Here is a 22329-nt window from a genome sequence, read left to right as displayed (position 1 = left end):
CCGTGTGACATGAGTTTATTTTTTCCACTGGAGACAAAAGTACAAATAAAATGAAGCGTCTGGAGTTTTAGAACCTCTGCTGTGCTTAGAAGTAGGCGTTGAGCGGTTCTCCCAGAATGTTCTCCATCTCCTGGACGACGCTCTGCACCTGCTGCTCCACCTGCTCACACTCATCTGAAACAAAACACAGAGATTCAACACAAACGGACGGACAGTGAACGCATCACACATTCAACAACAGAAGAACTCAAGACCTGACGTGGAATCTACAGACGACGGGTTTGACTCCGAAACAAACAGCTACAGCCTTCAAAAACATAAGATGAGGTCAGTACTTCACTGTCTATTCAGAAGTTTTAACGTTTTTCTTGTTATTATAAATTATTACTTGTATGATGTGTTCAGGTGTAATGTGATTCATTCAGATGTCATGCGATGCATTCAGGTGTCATGTGTGATGAAGGTAAAGAACAAAAAGGTAATATTATGAGAATAGAGGTTGACTTTAATATGACAAAATATTCAGTCTTTAAAGTCTCATAGTGTTGTCAAAGTACATAAAAGTGAGTGTAAAGTATTAATATTATGATAAAAACATCATTTTAGAAGAGTGAAGTAATATAATATTATTAATGTCATAATATTCAAAGAAAAACAAATACCATTTCGGGTAAAAAAATGGCAACGATTCTGAGTATTTCAACAAAAGTCATTTGAATAAATCTGTGACAAGAAAAATGAGTTTGTGTTTTACAAGAATAAAGTCATTATGATGCAAGAATAACGAGTCAAAGTGAAATGAGTAGAAATAGGAAGAAAGTGACGATAGTCGAAGAATTCAGTCCTGTTTTAGGTCCGATTATGGAGGAAACGTTCCATTTGACATGTTCTGGTTTTTCTGTGTTTGTGTGAAAACATGTTCAGACGTTGGCGTGTGACCTCTGACCTTCCATGAGCTCCGCCAGGAACGGGATGGTCTCCGGTAACAGAACCACGTAGTTCTCCTTCAGTTTGGACGCCACCTCCAGGAGCAGCAGCAGAGCCGAGAAACGCACCTGAAGGACACACAAGGGGGCGGAGTTTACACACAGACAGACAGGTGAGGTCACTGACAGGTGGGCTCAGGTACAGCTGTGGTCATGTGATGCGTTCAGGGGTCGTATGGTGCCTTCAGGAGTGTTGTGTGGTGCGTTCAGGTACTGTATGATGCCTTCAGTAGAGCTGTGTGGTGCGTTCAGGGTCGTTACCTCGGCGTGGGAGTGCCTGGTCTTCAGGAGGACCTGGTAGTTCAGAGTTTTCCAGTGGGCGTGGTCGGCCAAAGCGGCGGCGAACTGGCCCACACATGGGACCAGGTGTTGGGACACCCTCTGCTGGTAGCGCTCAGCCCCGCCCACCAAGTTCTCCACCTGAAAACACAAACGCAGACTGGGGGTCAGATTCTGGGTCAGATTCTGGGTCAGATTCTGGTCAGACTGGGGGTCGGTGCCGTTGGGCAGCGGCGGCGTTGGGGGGCGGTCTCACCTGGTCCACCAGCGGACTCATCAGGGTGTGTGCGCGCTCGGCGCTCAGGAAACGCTGCGTGTCGTACATGAAGACCTTGGTCATGGCGTCGAGGACGGAGCGCAGCAGCAGACAGGTTTTGTGTTCGCCCGGGTCCGACTCGAACAGACGCTCACCTGACAAACAGCAGAACCGGCGCCGTTAGCGTCATGTCGGCGTGTCCCACCGTCGGGTCGGCGTGTCGCAGATACTCACCGGCGTCGGCGCTTCGTCGCAGTAAATCTGCGAACGGTTTCACTAAGTTTCCGGCGAAGAGCACGAACAGGCCTTTGAGTCGGTCTGCGACGGCGTCCGTCAGACGGTAGAAGGTCAGCAGGCGGTCGGCCCCGCCCACCTCCGATTTACTCCAATCGAAAAGCTGTAACGCAGACGGTGGACGCGTCAGTCGACAGGTCGAACGTTTGGACCGAAGACGTTTGAAGGGACGTTACCTTGAAGAAGAGCGGTCTGAAGGTGACCTCGGACAGTTTCATCACCATGGCGACCAGACAGTCGATGACGGCGCCCTCCACGCGCTCGGCCTCGTCCAGGTCGTCCTGGAAACAGAGACCGCATCAGACGGTCAGAGGACGGAACCGACACGCAACAGAACCGAACCCAGACCTGGACCCGAGCCCCGGTTCTGTTCATCAGCAGAAGGTACAGAAACTGTTATAACCAACGGAACCTGAACACACCACAGACCAGTGCAACAGTGTGTTCACTGAACAAAGTCCTGAACTAAACCCAGTTCTATGAAAAACAGCCTGAACACAGTCACATAACTGTGGACGTACCAGACAGTAGTGCTGGGCAGCCATTCAAATATTCAATCGCAATTAATCGTGTGGATTTCTGTGATTAATCATGATTAATCGCATAGTTATATGGGGGGGGGGGGGGGTTGCCGTCATCAACAGCGTGTATTTCCTTTCAGTCATATTTCAGACTGAAGTACTCTGTGATAAAAATAATTGCACATGTCAGTGCCCCCCCCCCCCCCCCCCCCATCTGAAGATATTTAAATGCAAATGTCCATGGAACAGACCGCTACTGTTACACATGTTCATGTCCACAAAAGGTTTATTTACAGCTGGGAGTGATTGACAGGAGTCTTAGTCCCACTAATAAGTACTAATACTAATAAGAACAATGATATGTGATGTTCAGCTGTTCAAAGTAAACAAAGGGGTCCGCTAGTGGTCAAAGGGGTCCTCTAGTGGTCAAACGGGTCCTCTAGTGGTCAATGGGGTCCTCTAGTGGTCAAAGGGGGCCCTCTAGTGGTCAATGGGGTCCTCTAGTGGTCAATGGGGGTCCTCTAGTGGTCAAAGGGGGCCCTCTAGTGGTCAAAGGGGGTCCTCTAGTGGTCAAAGGGGGTCCTCTAGTGGTCAAAGGGGGCCCTCTAGTGGTCAATGGGGCCCTCTAGTGGTCAAAGGGGGCCCTCTAGTGGTCAAAGGGGTCCTCTAGTGGTCAAAGGGGGTCCTCTAGTGGTCAAAGGGGGCCCTCTAGTGGTCAAAGGGGTCCTCTAGTGGTCAAAGGGGTCCTCTAGTGGTCAAAGGGGGCCTCTAGTGGTCAAAGGGGGCCTCTAGTGGTCAAAGGGGGCCCTCTAGTGGTGGGAATAAGTGTCACTAACGTATGTTTTGTCCTTGCGGTGTTCCCGTAGTCAGTTCGGACATAAGAAGGAACTAACAGACACGTTTCTTTCACTCTGTTTGTATGGACAGGTAAACGTTTGTCTGTGAGTATTTTCTGTTCAGCTGTTGTCAGAATGAATAGTATCAAATATCTCTGATGTGATTGTGTTGCTGGATAAAAAGACGTAAATCTTAAATTAATCTGTAAATGCTAATCGTTAGCGTGTCTATGGATTTTCCCATTCAAGTTAGCATTGAGCTAGTGATCTTTTTCCCATTTACTTAACTGTCTAATGCCATGTAAATGTACTAAGGCAGTGAACAGAACTCAGACAGATTCAGTTTGTATGTGTCAGTTTTACAGTGAGTCTACACGAACAGATTTGGACACAAGTTTTGGGCGTCCGTCTTTTCTTGTTAAACCTGTTGTCTATCTGCAGCTAATCGCTACACGCACACAAGCAGAAGAATAGGAGTTAGAACAAAACAGAATTAACGGGAGAGAAAAAAAAAATGTCTGCGTCATTTAATGAATGTGTTAACGCAGTAATAACACATTAACTTGCTCAGCCCTAAAAAAAGTAAATAAATGTAACAAATACAATTTAATCGACTTAATCCAGTTCTGTAATGTCATAAATGTTACTTAAATGTAACAGTAAATACGTCATAAAGACAACCCTGTAAAATTAACACTATACGTAACACCATAAATGTAACATTAACTTAATTCAATGAAAGTAACATAATGTAATATAATGTAAATGTTACATCGGTTTAATTCATGTTACGCAGTAAAACTCAACATCAGACATAAAAGTAAATATAAAACCATGACAGTAACATGAATGTAAGTTCATAAATATTCTATTGTAAATGTAACATGTAGATGGAACATACATATAATTTAATAAACGTGACATTGTTAAATAAACTACATTAAATTGACCTCATATTAATGTTACCTTTACACAGTAAACACATCGTTATGAAGCTAATATTGTAAATGTAATATTTGAAAACATAATAAATGTAACAGATTTAATTAAACTAAAGTCACATGAATGTTCTGTCGTAAATGTAACGGTTTCGAACAGCGTACATTTAAGACACTACTACAAACATTTGGGTTTTATTAATTAAACATTTTTAATAAATGTTAGTAACGTATAAACACTAAATACTCCTATAATACTGTGTTATCTGTTTTTATTTCTTTTCAGATCCATGTGTGATGCGTTCACTGTCTGTTCAGGTCAAACCTTGCAGTGCTCTGAGCGGAAGTCCAGAGCGGTGAGGAAGAACGCCGTGAGCTCTGATTGGTGGACGCTCAGCTGGTCTTTGTCCATGTGACTGATGTGCTCCTTCAGGATGCTCATCAGCGCCCCCAGCTGGGTCTACAGGAAAACACAGGAAAGAAAAGAAAAGAAAAACATCAAAGAAGAGGAAAACAGCAAAATGAAGAAGAGGAAAACAGGAAAGAAAAGAAGAAGAAAACACGGTCGAATTCAAGTGAAGCCATTAAACGAAACAAACTCAGTCCAACATGAAAAAAGATGAAATTTACTATAAACAAAACCAAAGAAGAAGCAAAGAAAGCAAACAAACGTATCATGATGCGTTCAGGTGTATTGTGTGATGGGTTCAGGTGTATTGTGGTGTGATGCATTCAGGTACATCATGTGATGCATTCAGTTGAATTGTTTGATGCGTTCAGGTACATCATGTGATGCGTTCATGTGTATTGTGTGATGCATTCATGTGTATTGTGTGATGCATTCAGGTGTATTGTGTGATGGGTTCAGGCATATTGTGGTGTGATGTATTCAGGTACATCATGTGATGCGTTCAGGTGTACTGTGTGATGCGTTCAGGTGTATTGTGGTGTGATGCATTCAGGTACATCATGTGATGCGTTCAGGTGTATTGTGTGATGGGTTCAGGTGTATTGTAGTGTGATGCATTCAGGTACATCATGTGATGCGTTCATGTGTATTGTGTGATGCGTTCAGGTGTATTGTGTGATGTGTTCAGGTATATTGTGTGATGCCTTCAGGTACATCATGTGATGCATTCATGTGTATCGTGCGATGTATTCAGGCGTATTATGGTGTGATGCGTTCATGTACATCATGTGATGCGTTCAGGTGTATTGTGTGATGGGTTCAGGTGTATTGTAGTGTGATGCATTCAGGTACATCATGTGATGCATTCATGTGTATTGTGTGATGCGTTCAGGTGTATTGTGTGATGTGTTCAGGTATATTGTGTGATGCCTTCAGGTACATCATGTGATGCATTCATGTGTATCGTGCGATGTATTCAGGCGTATTATGGTGTGATGCGTTCATGTACATCATGTGATGCGTTCAGTTGTATTGTTTGATGTGTTCAGGTACATCATGTGATGCGTTCATGTGTATCGTGTGATGTATTCAGGCGTATTATGGTGTGATGCGTTCAGGTACATCATGTGATGTGTTCAGTTGTATTGTTTGATGTGTTCAGGTACATCATGTGATGCGTTCAGGTGCATTGTGTGATGGGTTCAAGTGTATTGTGTGATGTGTGTTGTGTGATGTGTTCAGGTACATCATGTGACGCATTCAGGTGTATTGTGTGATGTATTCATATTCAGGCGTATTGTGCTGTGATGCATTCAGGTGTATTGTTTGATGCATTCAGGTACATGGTGCGATAAGTTCAGGTGCAGTCCGTACCTTCCGGTCCAACACCAGGCTGCTGTAGGTCCTGCTGACGGTCGGCAGGAGGACTCTGGGGGGAAGTTTGGTCGACAGCGTGTTTCTGAGCGCCGACAGACGAGCCGACAGCTGAGCGGCGGCAGACGATGAAGACGAGGAGGAGGAGTGGAGCAGACAGGTGAGGCGACACACCTGGACAGATGGACACGGGGTTAGAATCCACACCTGTCCCACCCCACCGCCGGGCGTTGGCGGCTGCGCTCACCTGGGATGTGACGTCCTGCAGGTACGGGCTGATGAAATGAGGCAGCGTCTCCGTGATTCGCTGGAGGGCGGTGACGGCGCTCAGCAGGTAGATCTCATTGGTCAGCAGCTCCTTCCTGTCTCTGAGCGCGCTCAGTACGGCCGGCATCAAGCTGGACGAAACGGACACAAAGAAAAACCATCACCACGAATGAAACAACCACAACAAAATAATAATAATAATAATAATAATGATAACAATAATAACAATAATAATGATAATGATGATGATAATAATAATAATAATAATAATGATAATGATGATGATAATAATAATAACAATAATAACGATGATGATGATAATAGTAATGATGATAAAAATAATATAATATTAATGATAATAACAATGATGATAATACTAATAATAATATTAATAATTATAATAATGATATTATTATTATTATTATTAATAATAATAATGATGATAATAGTAATGATAAAAATAATGATAATATTAATGATAATAACAATGATATAATACTAATAATAATATTAATAATTATAATAATGATATTATTATTATTATTATTATTATTATTAATAATAATAAGAATGATGATGATAATAGTAATGATGATAAAAATAATGATAATATTAATGATAATACTAATAATAATATTAATAATTATATTATTATTATTATTATCATTATCATTATTATTATTAATAACAATAACAACAATAATAACCAATCAATTATCAAATCAGAAAACACCAAAACTCACCCAAAAATAATGGATGAAATAAACTAGAATTTTAAAATTATCTATCCATCTAAAACCTCATCCGAAAAAAAAACCCATCAAATATAAATAAAACTTAAAAAATAATAATAATAATAAAAATAATAATAATAATAATAAAAATAAATCACCAAAAAATTATCTAAAAAAACCCAAACATTAAATTTCATCTACAAGAAAACAAATATGCCAGAAATTAAAAAAAGAAAGTAAAGACACCAAATTAATAAAAATACATGATCAAAAATGTATTTAAAAAAACAAAAACCACACAAATAACCACGAACATCAGAAAAATGGTCTCAGACCGTCCAATAACACCAAAACTTTTAAATTCCCCTTATTAAAAACAAAAATAAAATCTACAAGAATTACAAAAAACCACACAAAAGAAATAAAGTAAGAACTAAATAAATAATCCTTCAAGTCCTAAAGGTCAAAGGTCAGAAACAGGACTGGTGTGTGTTGGCGGTTACCGTGGTAACTGTGGGATGGCGCGCGCCTTCAGCGTGCTCACCACCTCGGCGATGCAGAGCAGACCGCTGCCCGTCACGTTCTTGTCCTCCTCGGTCGCTGTGACGATCTCCACGGCTCGCACCAGGACGGGGGCGAACGCCTCCTGGTGGGCGGAGCCGAAGCCGCGGCACAGCAGTTTGAGGCTGTAGAGCGCCGTCTGCCGGTTGACGGCGTGCTCCGCCACCCCGTCCCGGGTCAGCTGACTGCGAGGTTTACCCACGACGCTCAGCAGGTCGTCGATCAGCGCCAAGAACACGGCGACCTGGGACGACGACACGGAAACGGCGCCTGGGTCAAACCGAACGTCTGCTATTACAGTGACAGTTCACACCGTCCAATCACAGGCTAGGACAGGTGGGTGTTACCTGAGGCTCCTCCCACCGCGTCCTGTGTTGGAGTTTGTTGTTCAGCAGCTCCATGGCCTTCCTCCTCACTGACGGCAGCTCATTTCCCATCAGCCCCTTCATCACTGTGATGAAGGTATCCGTGGGCAACAGCGCGTTCATCTGAGGGACGCAGAACATAGGTAACCATGGCAACCACCGAGCAGTCCGGAAACACACACGCTGACCGCACACTTTGAATCCACCCGAGCCTCACACAGTCAGACCGGGTCCCAGGTCCTGGTCCAGAACCGGGGGTTCACACCTGACCCACACCCAGTCTGACCCACACCCAGTCTGACCCACACCCAGTCTGACCCACACCCAGTCTGACCCACACCCAGTCTGACCCACATCCAGTCTGACCCACACCCAGTCTGACCCACACCCAGTCTGACCCACAACCAGTCTGACCCACACCCAGTCTGACCCACACCCAGTCTGACCCACACCCAGTCGGACCCACACCCAGTCTGACCCACACCCAGTCTGACCCACATCCAGTCTGACCCACACCCAGTCTGACCCACATCCAGTCTGACCCACACCCAGTCTGCAGCCGCTCATGGGGTGGAGCGTTTCCTCAGGTTTCCTCGTCAACAGCGGCTGAAGCCACATGGAAGCACCGCCCGTGTGTGTGTGTGTGTGTGTGTGTGTGTGTGTGTGCGGTGAACGGACCTGGTCCAGGACCTCGTAGGCCTTGTTCAGCAGAACCCTCCAGAACTTGGCCGTGGGTTTGTCGGCGTTTTCCTCCACGCATCGAGCGACGCTGTGGATGTAACGTAGGATCTCCTCCAGAAGTCTGAAACACAGCGTACGTTCAGACGGCTTCAGCAGAAACAGCTGTGGAAACATCTGTGAGGGAACATCTGTGAGGGAACATCTGTGAGGGAACATCTGTGAGGGAACATCTGTGAGGGAACATCTATGAGGGAACATCCGTGAGGGAACACACCTCTGCTGAAGCTGAAGCTGAAGGACACACTCATCCAGCACGTCTGCACAGTCCGACACCTGGAGGACGGAACACACAGGGTTCACACACACTGTCCTCTAAACACTGTCCTCTACACACTGTCCTCTACACACGGTCCTCTGAACACTGTCCTCTAAACACTGTCCTCTACACACTGTCCTCCGAACACTGTTCTCTACACACTGTCCTCTGAACACTGTCCTCTAAACACTGTCCTCTGAACACTGTCCTCTACACACGGTCCTCTGAACACTGTCCACTACACACTGTCCTCTACACACGGTCCTCCGAACACTGTTCTCTACACACTATCCTCTGAACACTGTCCTATATACACTGTCCTCGGAACACTGTCCTCTACACACGGTCCTCCGAACACTGTTCTCTACACACTATCCTCTGAACACTGTCCTATATACACTGTCCTCTGAACACTGTCCTCCGAACACTGTTCTCTACACACTATCCTCTGAACACTGTCCTCTGAACACTGTCCTCTACACACGGTCCTCCGAACACTGTTCTCTACACACTATCCTCTGAACACTGTCCTATACACACTGTCCTCTGAACACTGTCCTATACACACTGTCCTCTGAACAGTATCCTTTACACACTGTCCACTAAACACTGTCCTCTGAACACTGTCCTATACACACTGTCCTCTGAACAGTATCCTTTACACACTGTCCACTAAACACTGTCCTCTGAATACTGTCCTCTGAACACTGTCCACTTAACACTATCCTGAGTCGGTCTTTATTTGTCTGTTTTTTTTCGGACCTTTTCGATGAAGCTGTTGGATCGCAGCAGCTGAGCCATGAAGGAAACACAGATGAACTTAAAGTGTCGCAGCTCTTTGCTGCTGTGAGCGTCCACGTTGAAGATCAGATCCTCCCCCTTCTCCTCAGGCTCCTCCTTCTTCTTGGCTCCTGTTCGAGTGAGTGGGTGCTTCACAGGAGCTGAACATCAGACAGAACAGACAGGACAGGTTGGGTTTATCCTCCACCTTCTGCATCCCACAGGCAGCTCTGACCTTCAGACCTTCAGACAGATCTTCTACAGTGGTTGGTGTCAGACTGGTGTGCACCAGCTCTTCAGTAAAAACCAGCCACGCTGTAAAAGAGCTGAGGTTGAAGACAGGTGTGAAACAGGACAGGTGGGTCTGCACACCTGGGAGCGCCCACAGCCTGGACTCATCCATGAACTTCTACTGCACATCTGAATGTGGTGACAGACACCACAGCATGTGCACAGTTGACTCATTTACTCATATACTTATTTACTTATTTACTCATTTACTTATTTACTCATTTACTTATTTACTCATTTACTCATTTACTTATTTACTCATTTACTTATTTACTCATTTACTTATTTACTCATTTACTCATTTACTTATTTACTTATTTATTTACTCATTTACTCATTTACTTATTTACTCATTTACTTATTTACTCATTTACTTATTTACTTATTTACTTATTTACTCATTTACTCATTTACTTATTTACTTATTTACTCATTTATATATTTACTCATTTACTCATTTACTTATTTACTTATTTACTCATTTACTTATTTACTCATTTACTTATTTACTCATTTACTTATTTATTTACTCATTTACTTATTTACTCATTTACTTATTTACTCATTTAGTTATTTACTCATTTAGTTATTTACTTATTTACTCATTTACTTATTTACTCATTTACTTATTTACTCATTTACTCATTTACTTATTTACTCATTTACTCATTTACTTATTTACTTATTTATTTACTCATTTACTCATTTACTTATTTACTCATTTACTTATTTACTCATTTACTCATTTACTTATTTACTCATTTACTCATTTACTTATTTACTCATTTAGTTATTTACTTATTTACTCATTTACTTATTTACTCATTTACTCATTTACTTATTTACTCATTTACTCATTTACTTATTTCTGTTGTAATTACATGGACTTGTACAAATACAATGAAACGTGTACTATCTGTTTACATATGTTTGAGTGAACAGCAGTTGGATGACTCAAATTATTTGTACTTGTGGACATTTGAAACATTTGACTATTGACTATTTATGACTGATTCTGTTTGACAAGTTTAAAAACAGTTTTTTTTCTGCTTTTGGAAGATGACGCATGCTGCAGGTCATGTGTCACTGTGGTCAGACACTGCATACAAAGCACCTGAGTACCTGTGTACTGTGTACCTGTATACCTGTGTACCTGTATACCTGTGTACTGTATACCTGTGTACCTGTGTACCTGTGTACCTGTATACCTGTGTACCTGTGTACTTGTATACCTGTGTACCTGTGTACCTGTATACTGTATACCTGTGTACCTGTATACCTGTGTACCTGTGTACCTGTATACTGTATACCTGTATACCTGTATACTGTATACCTGTGTACCTGTGTACTTGTATACCTGTGTACCTGTGTACCTGTATACTGTATACCTGTGTACCTGTGTACTTGTATACCTGTATACTTGTATACCTGTGTACCTGTATACCTGTGTACCTGTGTACCTGTATACCTGTGTACCTGTGTACCTGTGTACTTGTGTACCTGTATACCTGTGTACCCGTGTACCTGTATACCTGTGTACCTGTGTACCCGTGTACCTGTATACCTGTGTACCTGTATACCTGTGTACCTGTGTACCTGTATACTGTATACCTGTGTACCTGTGTACTTGTGTACCTGTATACCTGTGTACCCGTGTACCTGTGTACCTGTATACTGTATACCTGTGTACCTGTGTACCTGTGTACTGTATACCTGTGTACCTGTGTACCTGTATACCTGTGTACCTGTGTACCTGTGTACCTGTATACCTATGTACCTGTATACTGTATACTTGTGTACCTGTGTACCTGTGTACTTGTGTACCTGTATACCTGTGTACCTGTGTACCTGTATACTGTATACCTGTGTACCTGTGTACCTGTATACCTGTGTACTTGTATACCTGTGTACTTGTATACCTGTATACCTGTGTACCTGTATACTTGTATACCTGTGTACTTGTATACCTGTGTACCTGTGTACTTGTATACCTGTGTACTTGTATACCTGTGTACCTGTGTACTTGTATACCTGTGTACCTGTGTACTTGTATACCTGTGTACTTGTGTACCTGTATACCTGTGTACCTGTGTACCTGTATACTGTATACCTGTGTACCTGTGTACCTGTATACCTGTGTACTTGTATACCTGTGTACTTGTATACCTGTATACTTGTATACCTGTATACCTGTGTACCTGTATACTTGTATACCTGTGTACCTGTGTACTTGTATACCTGTGTACTTGTATACCTGTGTACCTGTGTACTTGTATACCTGTGTACCTGTGTACTTGTATACCTGTGTACCTGTGTACTTGTATACCTGTGTACTTGTATACCTGTGTACCTGTGTACTTGTATACCTGTGTACCTGTGTACTTGTATACCTGTGTACCTGTGTACTTGTATACCTGTGTACTTGTATACCTGTGTACCTGTGTACTTGTATACCTGTGTACCTGTGTACTTGTATACCTGTGTACCTGTATACCTGTGTACCTGTGTACTTGTATACCTGTGTACCTGTGTACTTGTATACCTGTGTACTTGTATACCTGTGTACCTGTGTACTTGTATACCTGTGTACCTGTGTACTTGTATACCTGTGTACCTGTGTACTTGTATACCTGTGTACCTGTGTACTTGTATACCTGTGTACTTGTATACCTGTGTACCTGTATACTGTATACCTGTGTACCTGTATACCTGTGTACCTGTGTACCTGTATACTGTATACCTGTGTACCTGTGTACCTGTATACCTGTGTACTTGTATACCTGTGTACTTGTATACCTGTATACTTGTATACCTGTATACCTGTGTACCTGTATACTTGTATACCTGTGTACTTGTATACCTGTGTACCTGTGTACTTGTATACCTGTGTACTTGTATACCTGTGTACCTGTGTACTTGTATACCTGTGTACCTGTGTACTTGTATACCTGTGTACTTGTGTACCTGTATACCTGTGTACCTGTGTACCTGTATACTGTATACCTGTGTACCTGTGTACCTGTATACCTGTGTACTTGTATACCTGTGTACTTGTATACCTGTATACTTGTATACCTGTATACCTGTGTACCTGTATACTTGTATACCTGTGTACCTGTGTACTTGTATACCTGTGTACCTGTGTACTTGTATACCTGTGTACCTGTGTACTTGTATACCTGTGTACCTGTGTACTTGTATACCTGTGTACTTGTATACCTGTGTACCTGTGTACTTGTATACCTGTGTACTTGTGTACCTGTATACCTGTGTACCTGTGTACCTGTATACTGTATACCTGTGTACCTGTGTACCTGTATACCTGTGTACTTGTATACCTGTGTACTTGTATACCTGTATACTTGTATACCTGTATACCTGTGTACCTGTATACTTGTATACCTGTGTACCTGTGTACTTGTATACCTGTGTACCTGTGTACTTGTATACCTGTGTACCTGTGTACTTGTATACCTGTGTACTTGTATACCTGTGTACCTGTGTACTTGTATACCTGTGTACTTGTATACCTGTGTACCTGTGTACTTGTATACCTGTGTACTTGTATACCTGTGTACCTGTGTACTTGTATACCTGTGTACCTGTGTACTTGTATACCTGTGTACTTGTATACCTGTGTACCTGTGTACTTGTATACCTGTGTACCTGTGTACTTGTATACCTGTGTACCTGTGTACTTGTATACCTGTGTACTTGTATACCTGTGTACCTGTGTCTTCTGAAGGGCCTCAGTCCCACCCATCACCTGTGTGAGTGACAGCTGTGGTGCTCACAGGTGTAACTCCTCCCTTCTTCTTCTGCTGCCCTCTTCTCCTCTGGGTCTGCGTGTCCATCACCTCTAACATCTAACATCTACTGTATGATGTGGCATCTTCACACTTTCCTTTTGTCATCTTCCAGTGTTCCTAATAAGCCTGTGTCAGGTCAACATGTGACAGAATTCCACCAGGTACTGGAACTCACAAACGTTCCATTCTCACACTGTTCATGTTTCTGATCAAACTGACCAATCATTTCATTCGCTCTGAATGACAGAATTGGCCGAACCTGACTGAGCCTCCTGTCAATCATCCATTAACAACGTCTATGCATCCAATATGTGTCCGTCTGAATCTGACACTGCACTGGCACTGACCACAGTCTACTGACCACAGACCACAGTCTACTGACCACTGACCACAGACCACAGTCTACTGACCACTGACCACAGTCTACTGACCACTGACCACAGACCACAGTCTACTGACCACTGACCACAGTCTACTGACCACAGACTGACCACTGACCACAGTCTACTGACCACTGTCTACTGACCACTGACCACAGTCTGCTGTCTAGGATGTGAATGGATAGAACTCAAATGCACATGAAGGAAAAAACAGATTCATGAACAGAAACATGTGAGGGAACAAACAGGTGTCTGATGAACGAAGGATGGAGATAAAAGTCCAGTGGTCTGGTGGACTGGACTGAACACACAGGTCAAAGGTCAGCTTTAATGACCACAGGACTCACACAGGTTCATGGACTTGGTGTCACACTCTGTAAGACGATAAATGTCTGGATACGAATCCTCAAATGTCCACGGAACATCTGCAGAGGCAGCGCGTTCACAGTGGACACGCCCATCAGCTGGACAGTGGAGACACTGACCCAGAACTGCACAGGCCACACCCTTAAACACAGGCCACACCCTGAAACACAGACCACACCCTGAAATACAGACCACACCCTGAAACACAGACCACACCCTGAAATATAGACCACACCCTGAAACACAGACCACACCCTTAAACACAGACCACACCCTGAAACACAGGCCACACCCTTAAATACAGACCACACCCTTAAACACAGACCACACCCTTAAATATAGACCACACCCTGAAACACAGACCACACCCTGAAACACAGACCACACCCTTAAATACAGACCACACCCTTAAACACAGACCACACCCTTAAACACAGACCACACCCTTAAACACAGACCACACCCTGAAATACAGACCACACCCTGAAACACAGACCACACCCTGAAATATAGACCACACCCTGAAACACAGACCACACCCTTAAACACAGACCACATCCTGAAACACAGGCCACACCCTTAAATACAGACCACACCCTTAAACACAGACCACACCCTTAAATATAGACCACACCCTGAAACACAGACCACACCCTTAAATACAGACCACACCCTTAAACACAGACCACACCCTTAAACACAGACCACACCCTTAAATCCAGGCTCGACTGATGGTACAGGAGCCACGGCAGGTGGATGATGTATCTGATTACTGAGGGAGGGGTCCACAGACACACTGAAGTGACTGGACCTCCTCCTCCTCCTCCTCCACCTCCTCCTCCTCCACCTCCTCCTCCTCGTGCATCAGGTTAGAGGGGGGAGTGTCAGAGCTCAACGACACTGAGGGCTTTCTGTGCAGTTCTATCAGCCCGCCCCCTGTGTCCACTAGTGCCGCTACAGGACTCTGACCGTGTGTTGAGACTGTGTTGCTCAGGCAGGGGGAAGTGGGCGGGGCTTTGGAGGGAGGCGGGTTGTTCATGTTCAAACTTTTACTAAGTGCTGTGAGAAATGCCACATGGGTAGGAATAGCTTTAAGTCTGGCTGTGAGCTCCCTGAACATGGCTGAGCGGTGCTTGTTGAGTCTCACCGTCGTCTTTGTCGTCAGGAAGCCGCAGGAGGAAGCCCAGGATGCGGACCACGGACGTCAGCTGCTCGTTCACCTCGAACTGACCGCACACACAGATCCAGAAGTCCAGGTCCTTCTGTAACGCTGCGTCCTGAAACCACACAGGTCAGGTTAAAGCGGACGCTCTGCGCAGGACGCTCACGTTCCGCTTCTGGATGCCTCGTCTGTCCTCACCTTGTCGCCGGCGTGGGCCGCGGTGGCGTGGAGCTTGAACAGGAGCAGCATCAGGGCCCAGAGGAAGTGGGCGGGGCCTAGCGTGGTCACCAGCTGAGTGAGGATGGGTAAGCGCCGGTGCTCGGGCACGTGAGGCAGCGCGTCGGCGAACACGTGCATGATGCGCGTCGCCATGGCGACCATGTGAGGCGACGTCTGACCGTCAGAAAGCTGATGGGCCTGAAGGGATGAGAAAAAAAAAGACTGAGGACTCTGATCTGGACTGATCTGTTCATTTGTATTTTTTTCAGTGTTAGATAAATATTGTGACAGGGGTAAAAACAAAAGCAAATAAACAGACAAACAGACAGACAAAAACAGACAAACAAACAGACAGACAAACAGACAGACAAACAGACAAACAAACAGACAAACAAACAGACAGACAAACAGACAGACAGACAGACAAACAGACAAACAGACAAATAAGAGTTCATAAGACAAACATTTAGTAAAACAAAGACTAGTGCAAACAGAGAGCTATTTACAGGTGTGTGTGTGTGCATGTGTGTGTGTGTGTGTGTGTGTGTATGTGTGTGTGTGTGTGTGTATATACAGGGTGGCTCAAAAACCTATACATTTGGAAAAGTTGCCCTCAGTTCCATGTGTTCATGTTTGTGCTGTTCTTTGTGTTGGTCTGTCGGTGCATATGTGTCCACATGTGTTCATGTTTGTGCTGTTCTTTGTGGTCGTCTGTCGGTGCATATGTGTCCACATGTGTTCATGTTTGTGCTGTTCTTTGTGGTCGTCTGTCGGTGCATATGTGTCCACATGTGTTCATGTTTGTTCTGTTCTTTGTGGTCGTCTGTCGGTGCATATGTGTCCACATGTGTTCATGTTTGTGCTGTTCTTTGTGGTCGTCTGTCGGTGCATATGTGTCCACATGTGTTCATGTTTGTTCTGTTCTTTGTGGTCGTCTGTCAGTGCATATGTGTCCACATGTGTTCATGTTTGTGCTGTTCTTTGTGGTCGTCTGTCGGTGCATATGTGTCCACATGTGTTCATGTTTGTGCTGTTCTTTGTGTTGGTCTGTCGGTGCATATGTGTCCACATGTGTTCATGTTTGTGCTGTTCTTTGTGGTCGTCTGTCAGTGCATATGTGTCCACATGTGTTCATGTTTGTGCTGTTCTTTGTGGTCGTCTGTCAGTGCATATGTGTCCACATGTGTTCATGTTTGTGCTGTTCTTTGTGGTCGTCTGTCGGTGCATATGTGTCCACATGTGTTCATGTTTGTGCTGTTCTTTGTGGTCGTCTGTCGGTGCATATGTGTCCACATGTGTTCATGTTTGTTCTGTTCTTTGTGGTCGTCTGTCGGTGCATATGTGTCCACATGTGTTCATGTTTGTGCTGTTCTTTGTGGTCGTCTGTCGGTGCATATGTGTCCACATGTGTTCATGTTTGTTCTGTTCTTTGTGGTCGTCTGTCAGTGCATATGTGTCCACATGTGTTCATGTTTGTGCTGTTCTTTGTGGTCGTCTGTCGGTGCATATGTGTCCACATGTGTTCATGTTTGTGCTGTTCTTTGTGTTGGTCTGTCGGTGCATATGTGTCCACATGTGTTCATGTTTGTGCTGTTCTTTGTGGTCGTCTGTCGGTGCATATGTGTCCACATGTGTTCATGTTTGTGCTGTTCTTTGTGGTCGTCTGTCAGTGCATATGTGTCCACATGTGTTCATGTTTGTGCTGTTCTTTGTGTTGGTCTGTCGGTGCATATGTGTCCACATGTGTTCATGTTTGTTCTGTTCTTTGTGGTCGTCTGTCGGTGCATATGTGTCCACATGTGTTCATGTTTGTGCTGTTCTTTGTGGTCGTCTGTCGGTGCATATGTGTCCACATGTGTTCATGTTTGTGCTGTTCTTTGTGTTGGTCTGTCGGTGCATATGTGTCCACATGTGTTCATGTTTGTTCTGTTCTTTGTGGTCGTCTGTCGGTGCATATGTGTCCACATGTGTTCATGTTTGTGCTGTTCTTTGTGGTCGTCTGTCGGTGCATATGTGTCCACATGTGTTCATGTTTGTGCTGTTCTTTGTGTTGGTCTGTCGGTGCATATGTGTCCACATGTGTTCATGTTTGTTCTGTTCTTTGTGGTCGTCTGTCGGTGCATATGTGTCCACATGTGTTCATGTTTGTGCTGTTCTTTGTGGTCGTCTGTCGGTGCATATGTGTCCACATGTACAGACTCAGGTTTATATGCATGAGTGAACAGGAACAGACTGAGCAGTCCAAGAGAAAACTGGTTTGAGTGAAGTAAGGGTGGGATTTAAATCCAACCAAAGGTCATGGGAGGGGCCAGTGGGAGGGGCCAATGGGAGGGGCCAGTGGGCATCCATCTGGTTTTCCACAGCATTCCCTGGTTACAGCTAACACTGTGGACCCCATGTCAGGTTCATTTGTTTACCCATATCAGCTGTTCCTGCCTTTGAAAGGGAATTCAACTGTTTTAAAGTGAAAACGAGCCTGAGGAGCGGACAGGTTAGGGTAGAGCTGGGCTGTCACTTCCACATTCAGCCCACTGGGATCTGCAGTGGGATCTGCAGTGGGATCTGCAGTGGGATCTGCAGTGGGATCTGCAGTGGGATCTGCAGTGGGCTGAACCAGGCAAACAATAACAGTGAAAAAAGGAAAATTAAATTCTGATCAGGTTTACATCTACAAAGGCTCCTTAAAAATCTGAATAACATGAACATCTGGAATTGTCTGAAGAAAAACAAGTGCAGTTTGAACAGTATTCTGCCTCCGTTTATCAGTTTATCATTTACACGTGTGTGTTACAATCACACAGAACATTTAATAACAGACAGAATATTGGAAAAACTGCATTTACTTTTATTAAGACATGTCTGTTTGTTCATATTTGTTCAGGTTATTCACGTTTTATAAACATTTTCATGTAATTTTACTTTTTTACACCAAAAAAAATCAAAAGAAATTTTGGAGTTGTCATTATTTATAGGTCATTTTGATAATATTTGACTGGTTCTGACCCAGTTTAAATCTAATTGGACTGTATGTGTGTGTATGTGGAACCTGAATTAAAATGATTTTCATACTGTTGATTGTTAATATCTTCAGTGTAATTTTTGCATTTCACAAATTCACATTGCGGGCCGGATTTGGGCCCCGGGCCGCATGTTTGACACCTGTGGGTTAGAGGGTCAGGGTTAACCCTAACCATAGTAACCATGTAAGAGACAGAAAACAACATCGTAACCATGAAAAAGGCAACAATTATCCTAGCAACTGCAAAAAGTGGCATCAGTAACCATAGCAACCATGTAACAGAGTAAGACTCACCATAGTAACCATGTAAAACCATCCTACTGCCCCAGTAAACCCCATAATAATCAGCGCACATGCAGACTTGAATGGGTTCTGTGGTGTTTCACCTGGATCAGCGCCGGGATGACCATCTGGACCGTTTTGTCGATGACTCTGAAGCTGTAGGCGTCGTCCAGTCGCATGATGTTGGCGCCCATGAAGGTGAAGATGGGCATGATGTTCAGTAGCACTTTGTCCTGAGGAGGAGGAGCACGCACATGCTCAGTCTAAACACTAATACTCTGCACCTGGACCTGCACCTGGACCTGCACCTGCACCTGAACCTGCACCTGGACCTGCACCTGGACCTGGACCTGCACCTGAACCTGCACCTGGACCTGGACCTGAACCTGCACCTGAACCTGGACCTGCACCTGGACCTGGACCTGCACCTGGACCTGCACCTGCACCTGGACCTGGACCTGAACCTGAACCTGCACCTGAACCTGGACCTGTTTGGACACTCACAGGGAAGATGGCAGCGACGCTTCCCAGCAGCAGCAGAGCCTGGTGGTGCGTTTGAGGGACCTCGGACATTCGGATGCACTGGACCACCAGCTCCACGCTGAACTTGTCCTCGTCCAGGACGCCCGGGTCCGGCGCCGGTCCATCAGGACCCAGTTTGGTGCAGACGTTCAGGAGGCAGCTGAGCAGGAGCTGTTTGGTGTACTCGACGCTGGTCTGGTCTGCAGGACCGGACTCCAGACACCTGAGGGGCACAAACACACCAACACAGGTAAATACTGGTCTGGTCTGGTCTGCAGGACCGGACTCCAGACACCTGAGGGGCACAAACACACCAACACAGGTAAATACTGGTCTGGTCTGGTCTGCAGGACCGGACTCCAGACACCTGAGGGGCGCAAACACACCAACACAGGTAAATACTGGTCTGGTCTGGTCCGGTCTGCAGGACCGGACTCCAGACACCTGAGGGGCACAAACACACCAACACAGGTAAATACTGGTCTGGTCTGGTCCGGTCTGCAGGACCGGACTCCAGACACCTGAGGGGCACAAACACACCAACACAGGTAAATACTGGTCTGGTCTGGTCCGGTCTGCAGGACCGGACTCCAGACACCTGAGGGGCACAAACACACCAACACAGGCTGGAATGTGACGCACAGACACGACATCCAGACCACAGGACGCCAACCCCAGCACCGACAGGACGCCCTGGCAGGCCGTCTGTCAGCCACTCCCACAACACGTCTGGTCATTTAAACGCTGTAAAAAAACAGCGCCCAAACCGCCAAAACACAGTAAAATGCAGCATAAATTCCCACAAAAAACACTGTTTTTTACGTCATCATGTACCGTTTGAAGAGCGCCGCTCTTAAAACGCTGTGTTTTATGGCGCTCTGTGTCACTTCTGACGATGTAGAAAGTGGCGTTTTCTTGTATTATTTTCATCTCCGCCCCCTGGCTTTCACAGCCACTAAAGTTGAACAGTTATCAGCCAATAGGAAAAGAGAACAGACAGACCACACCCATGTGATCTGCTTTGCTGCTGATTGCATCTATTTCTGACCTGCTCTGAGGAAAAACCATGAGGAGCCATAAGATGGCACCTTCTACACCGCCGTTAAAACTGGACATGACGGCGTAAAAAACGACGTTTTGTGGGAATTTACACCATTTTTTACAGCGTTTAAATGAGCAGACGTGTTGTGGGAGTGGCCAACAGTGACAGAGGTGGTCTGACCTAAAACCCAGACCACAGGACGCCAGACACCATGTCCTGGGTCTGATCTGGACCAGACCCTGGATCAGATCTGGATCAGACCCTAGATCAGATCTGGATCAGACCCTGGATCAGATCTGTGTCAGACCCTGGATCAGATCTAGATCAGATCCTGGATCAGATCTGGGTCAGACCCTGGATCAGATCTGGATCAGATCCTGGATCAGATCTGTGTCAGACCCTGGATCAGATCTAGATCATATCCTGGATCAGATCTGGGTCAGACCCTGGATCAGATCTGGATCAGATCCTGGATCAGATCTGGGTCAGACCCTGGATCAGATCTGGGTCAGACCCTGGATCAGATCTGGGTCAGACCCTGGATCAGATCTGGGTCAGACCGTGGATCAGATCTGGATCTGATCCTGGATCAGATCTGGATCTGATCCTGGATCAGATCTGGGTCAGACCCTAGATCAGATCTGGATCAGATCCTGGATCAGATCTGGATCAGATCTGGGTCAGACCCTGGATCAGATCTGGATCAGATCCTGGATCAGATCTGGGTCAGACCCTGGATCAGATCTGGGTCAGACCCTGGATCAGATCTGGGTCAGATCTGGGTCAGACCCTGGATCAGATCTGGGTCAGACCCTGGATCAGATCTGGGTCAGACCCTGGATCAGATCTGGATCAGATCTGGATCAGATCCTGGATCAGATCTGGGTCAGACCCTGGATCAGATCTGGATCAGACCCTGGATCAGATCTGGGTCAGACCCTGGATCAGATCTGGATCAGATCTTGGATCAGATCTGGGTCAGATCTGGGTCAGACCCTGGATCAGATCTGGATCAGATCCTGGATCAGATCTGGGTCAGACCCTAGATCAGATCTGGATCAGATCCTGGATCAGATCTGTGTCAGACCCTGGATCAGATCTGTGTCAGACCCTGGATCAGATCTGGATCAGATCCTGGATCAGATCTGGGTCAGACCCTGGATCAGATCTGGGTCAGACCCTGGATCAGATCTGGGTCAGACCCTGGATCAGATCTGGATCAGATCCTGGATCAGATCTGGGTCGGACCCTAGATCAGATCTGGATCAGATCCTGGATCAGATCTGTGTCAGACCCTGGATCAGATTTAGATCAGATCCTGGATCAGATCTGGGTCAGACCCTGGATCAGATCCTGGATCAGATCTGGATCAGACCCTGGATCAGATCTGGATCAGATCCTGGATCAGATCTGGGTCGGACCCTAGATCAGATCTGGATCAGATCTGTGTCAGACCCTGGATCAGATCTAGATCAGATCCTGGATCAGATCTGTGTCAGACCCTGGATCAGATCCTGGATCAGACCCTGGATCAGATCTGGATCAGACCCTGGATCAGATCTGGATCAGATCTGGATCAGATCCTGGGTCAGAGGAGCGTCTATTTCCCTGTTGTTTATTCATAGGTGTAAAACTCTTTT

General features: G+C 45.2%; 1 protein-coding gene across 1 annotated transcript in view; it reads right to left on the bottom strand.

Annotated features, from left to right (window-relative positions):
• The window catches only part of heatr1 (HEAT repeat containing 1), a 54662-nt gene continuing 32333 nt past the window's right edge, over positions 1-22329 (bottom strand). The window contains exons 27-44 of the mRNA XM_030130354.1: positions 19630-19870; positions 19230-19358; positions 15804-16022; positions 15591-15720; positions 9580-9758; positions 8776-8834; positions 8499-8622; positions 7803-7943; positions 7398-7699; positions 6141-6291; positions 5894-6067; positions 4436-4570; positions 1992-2096; positions 1756-1918; positions 1522-1676; positions 1248-1406; positions 947-1055; positions 1-174 (exon numbers count right to left, since the gene is read on the bottom strand). Coding sequence (XP_029986214.1) covers positions 86-174; positions 947-1055; positions 1248-1406; positions 1522-1676; positions 1756-1918; positions 1992-2096; positions 4436-4570; positions 5894-6067; positions 6141-6291; positions 7398-7699; positions 7803-7943; positions 8499-8622; positions 8776-8834; positions 9580-9758; positions 15591-15720; positions 15804-16022; positions 19230-19358; positions 19630-19870 — 2764 coding nt within the window. The 3' untranslated portion in view covers positions 1-85. The remainder of the gene's footprint in view (positions 175-946; positions 1056-1247; positions 1407-1521; positions 1677-1755; positions 1919-1991; positions 2097-4435; positions 4571-5893; positions 6068-6140; positions 6292-7397; positions 7700-7802; positions 7944-8498; positions 8623-8775; positions 8835-9579; positions 9759-15590; positions 15721-15803; positions 16023-19229; positions 19359-19629; positions 19871-22329) is intronic.

The sequence above is a fragment of the Sphaeramia orbicularis genome, unplaced genomic scaffold, assembly GCF_902148855.1.
Source record: "Sphaeramia orbicularis unplaced genomic scaffold, fSphaOr1.1, whole genome shotgun sequence".
Classification (NCBI taxonomy): domain Eukaryota; kingdom Metazoa; phylum Chordata; class Actinopteri; order Kurtiformes; family Apogonidae; genus Sphaeramia; species Sphaeramia orbicularis.
Note: the sequence above shows the minus strand (reverse complement) of the source record. Positions and strands in the feature narration are given on the sequence as shown.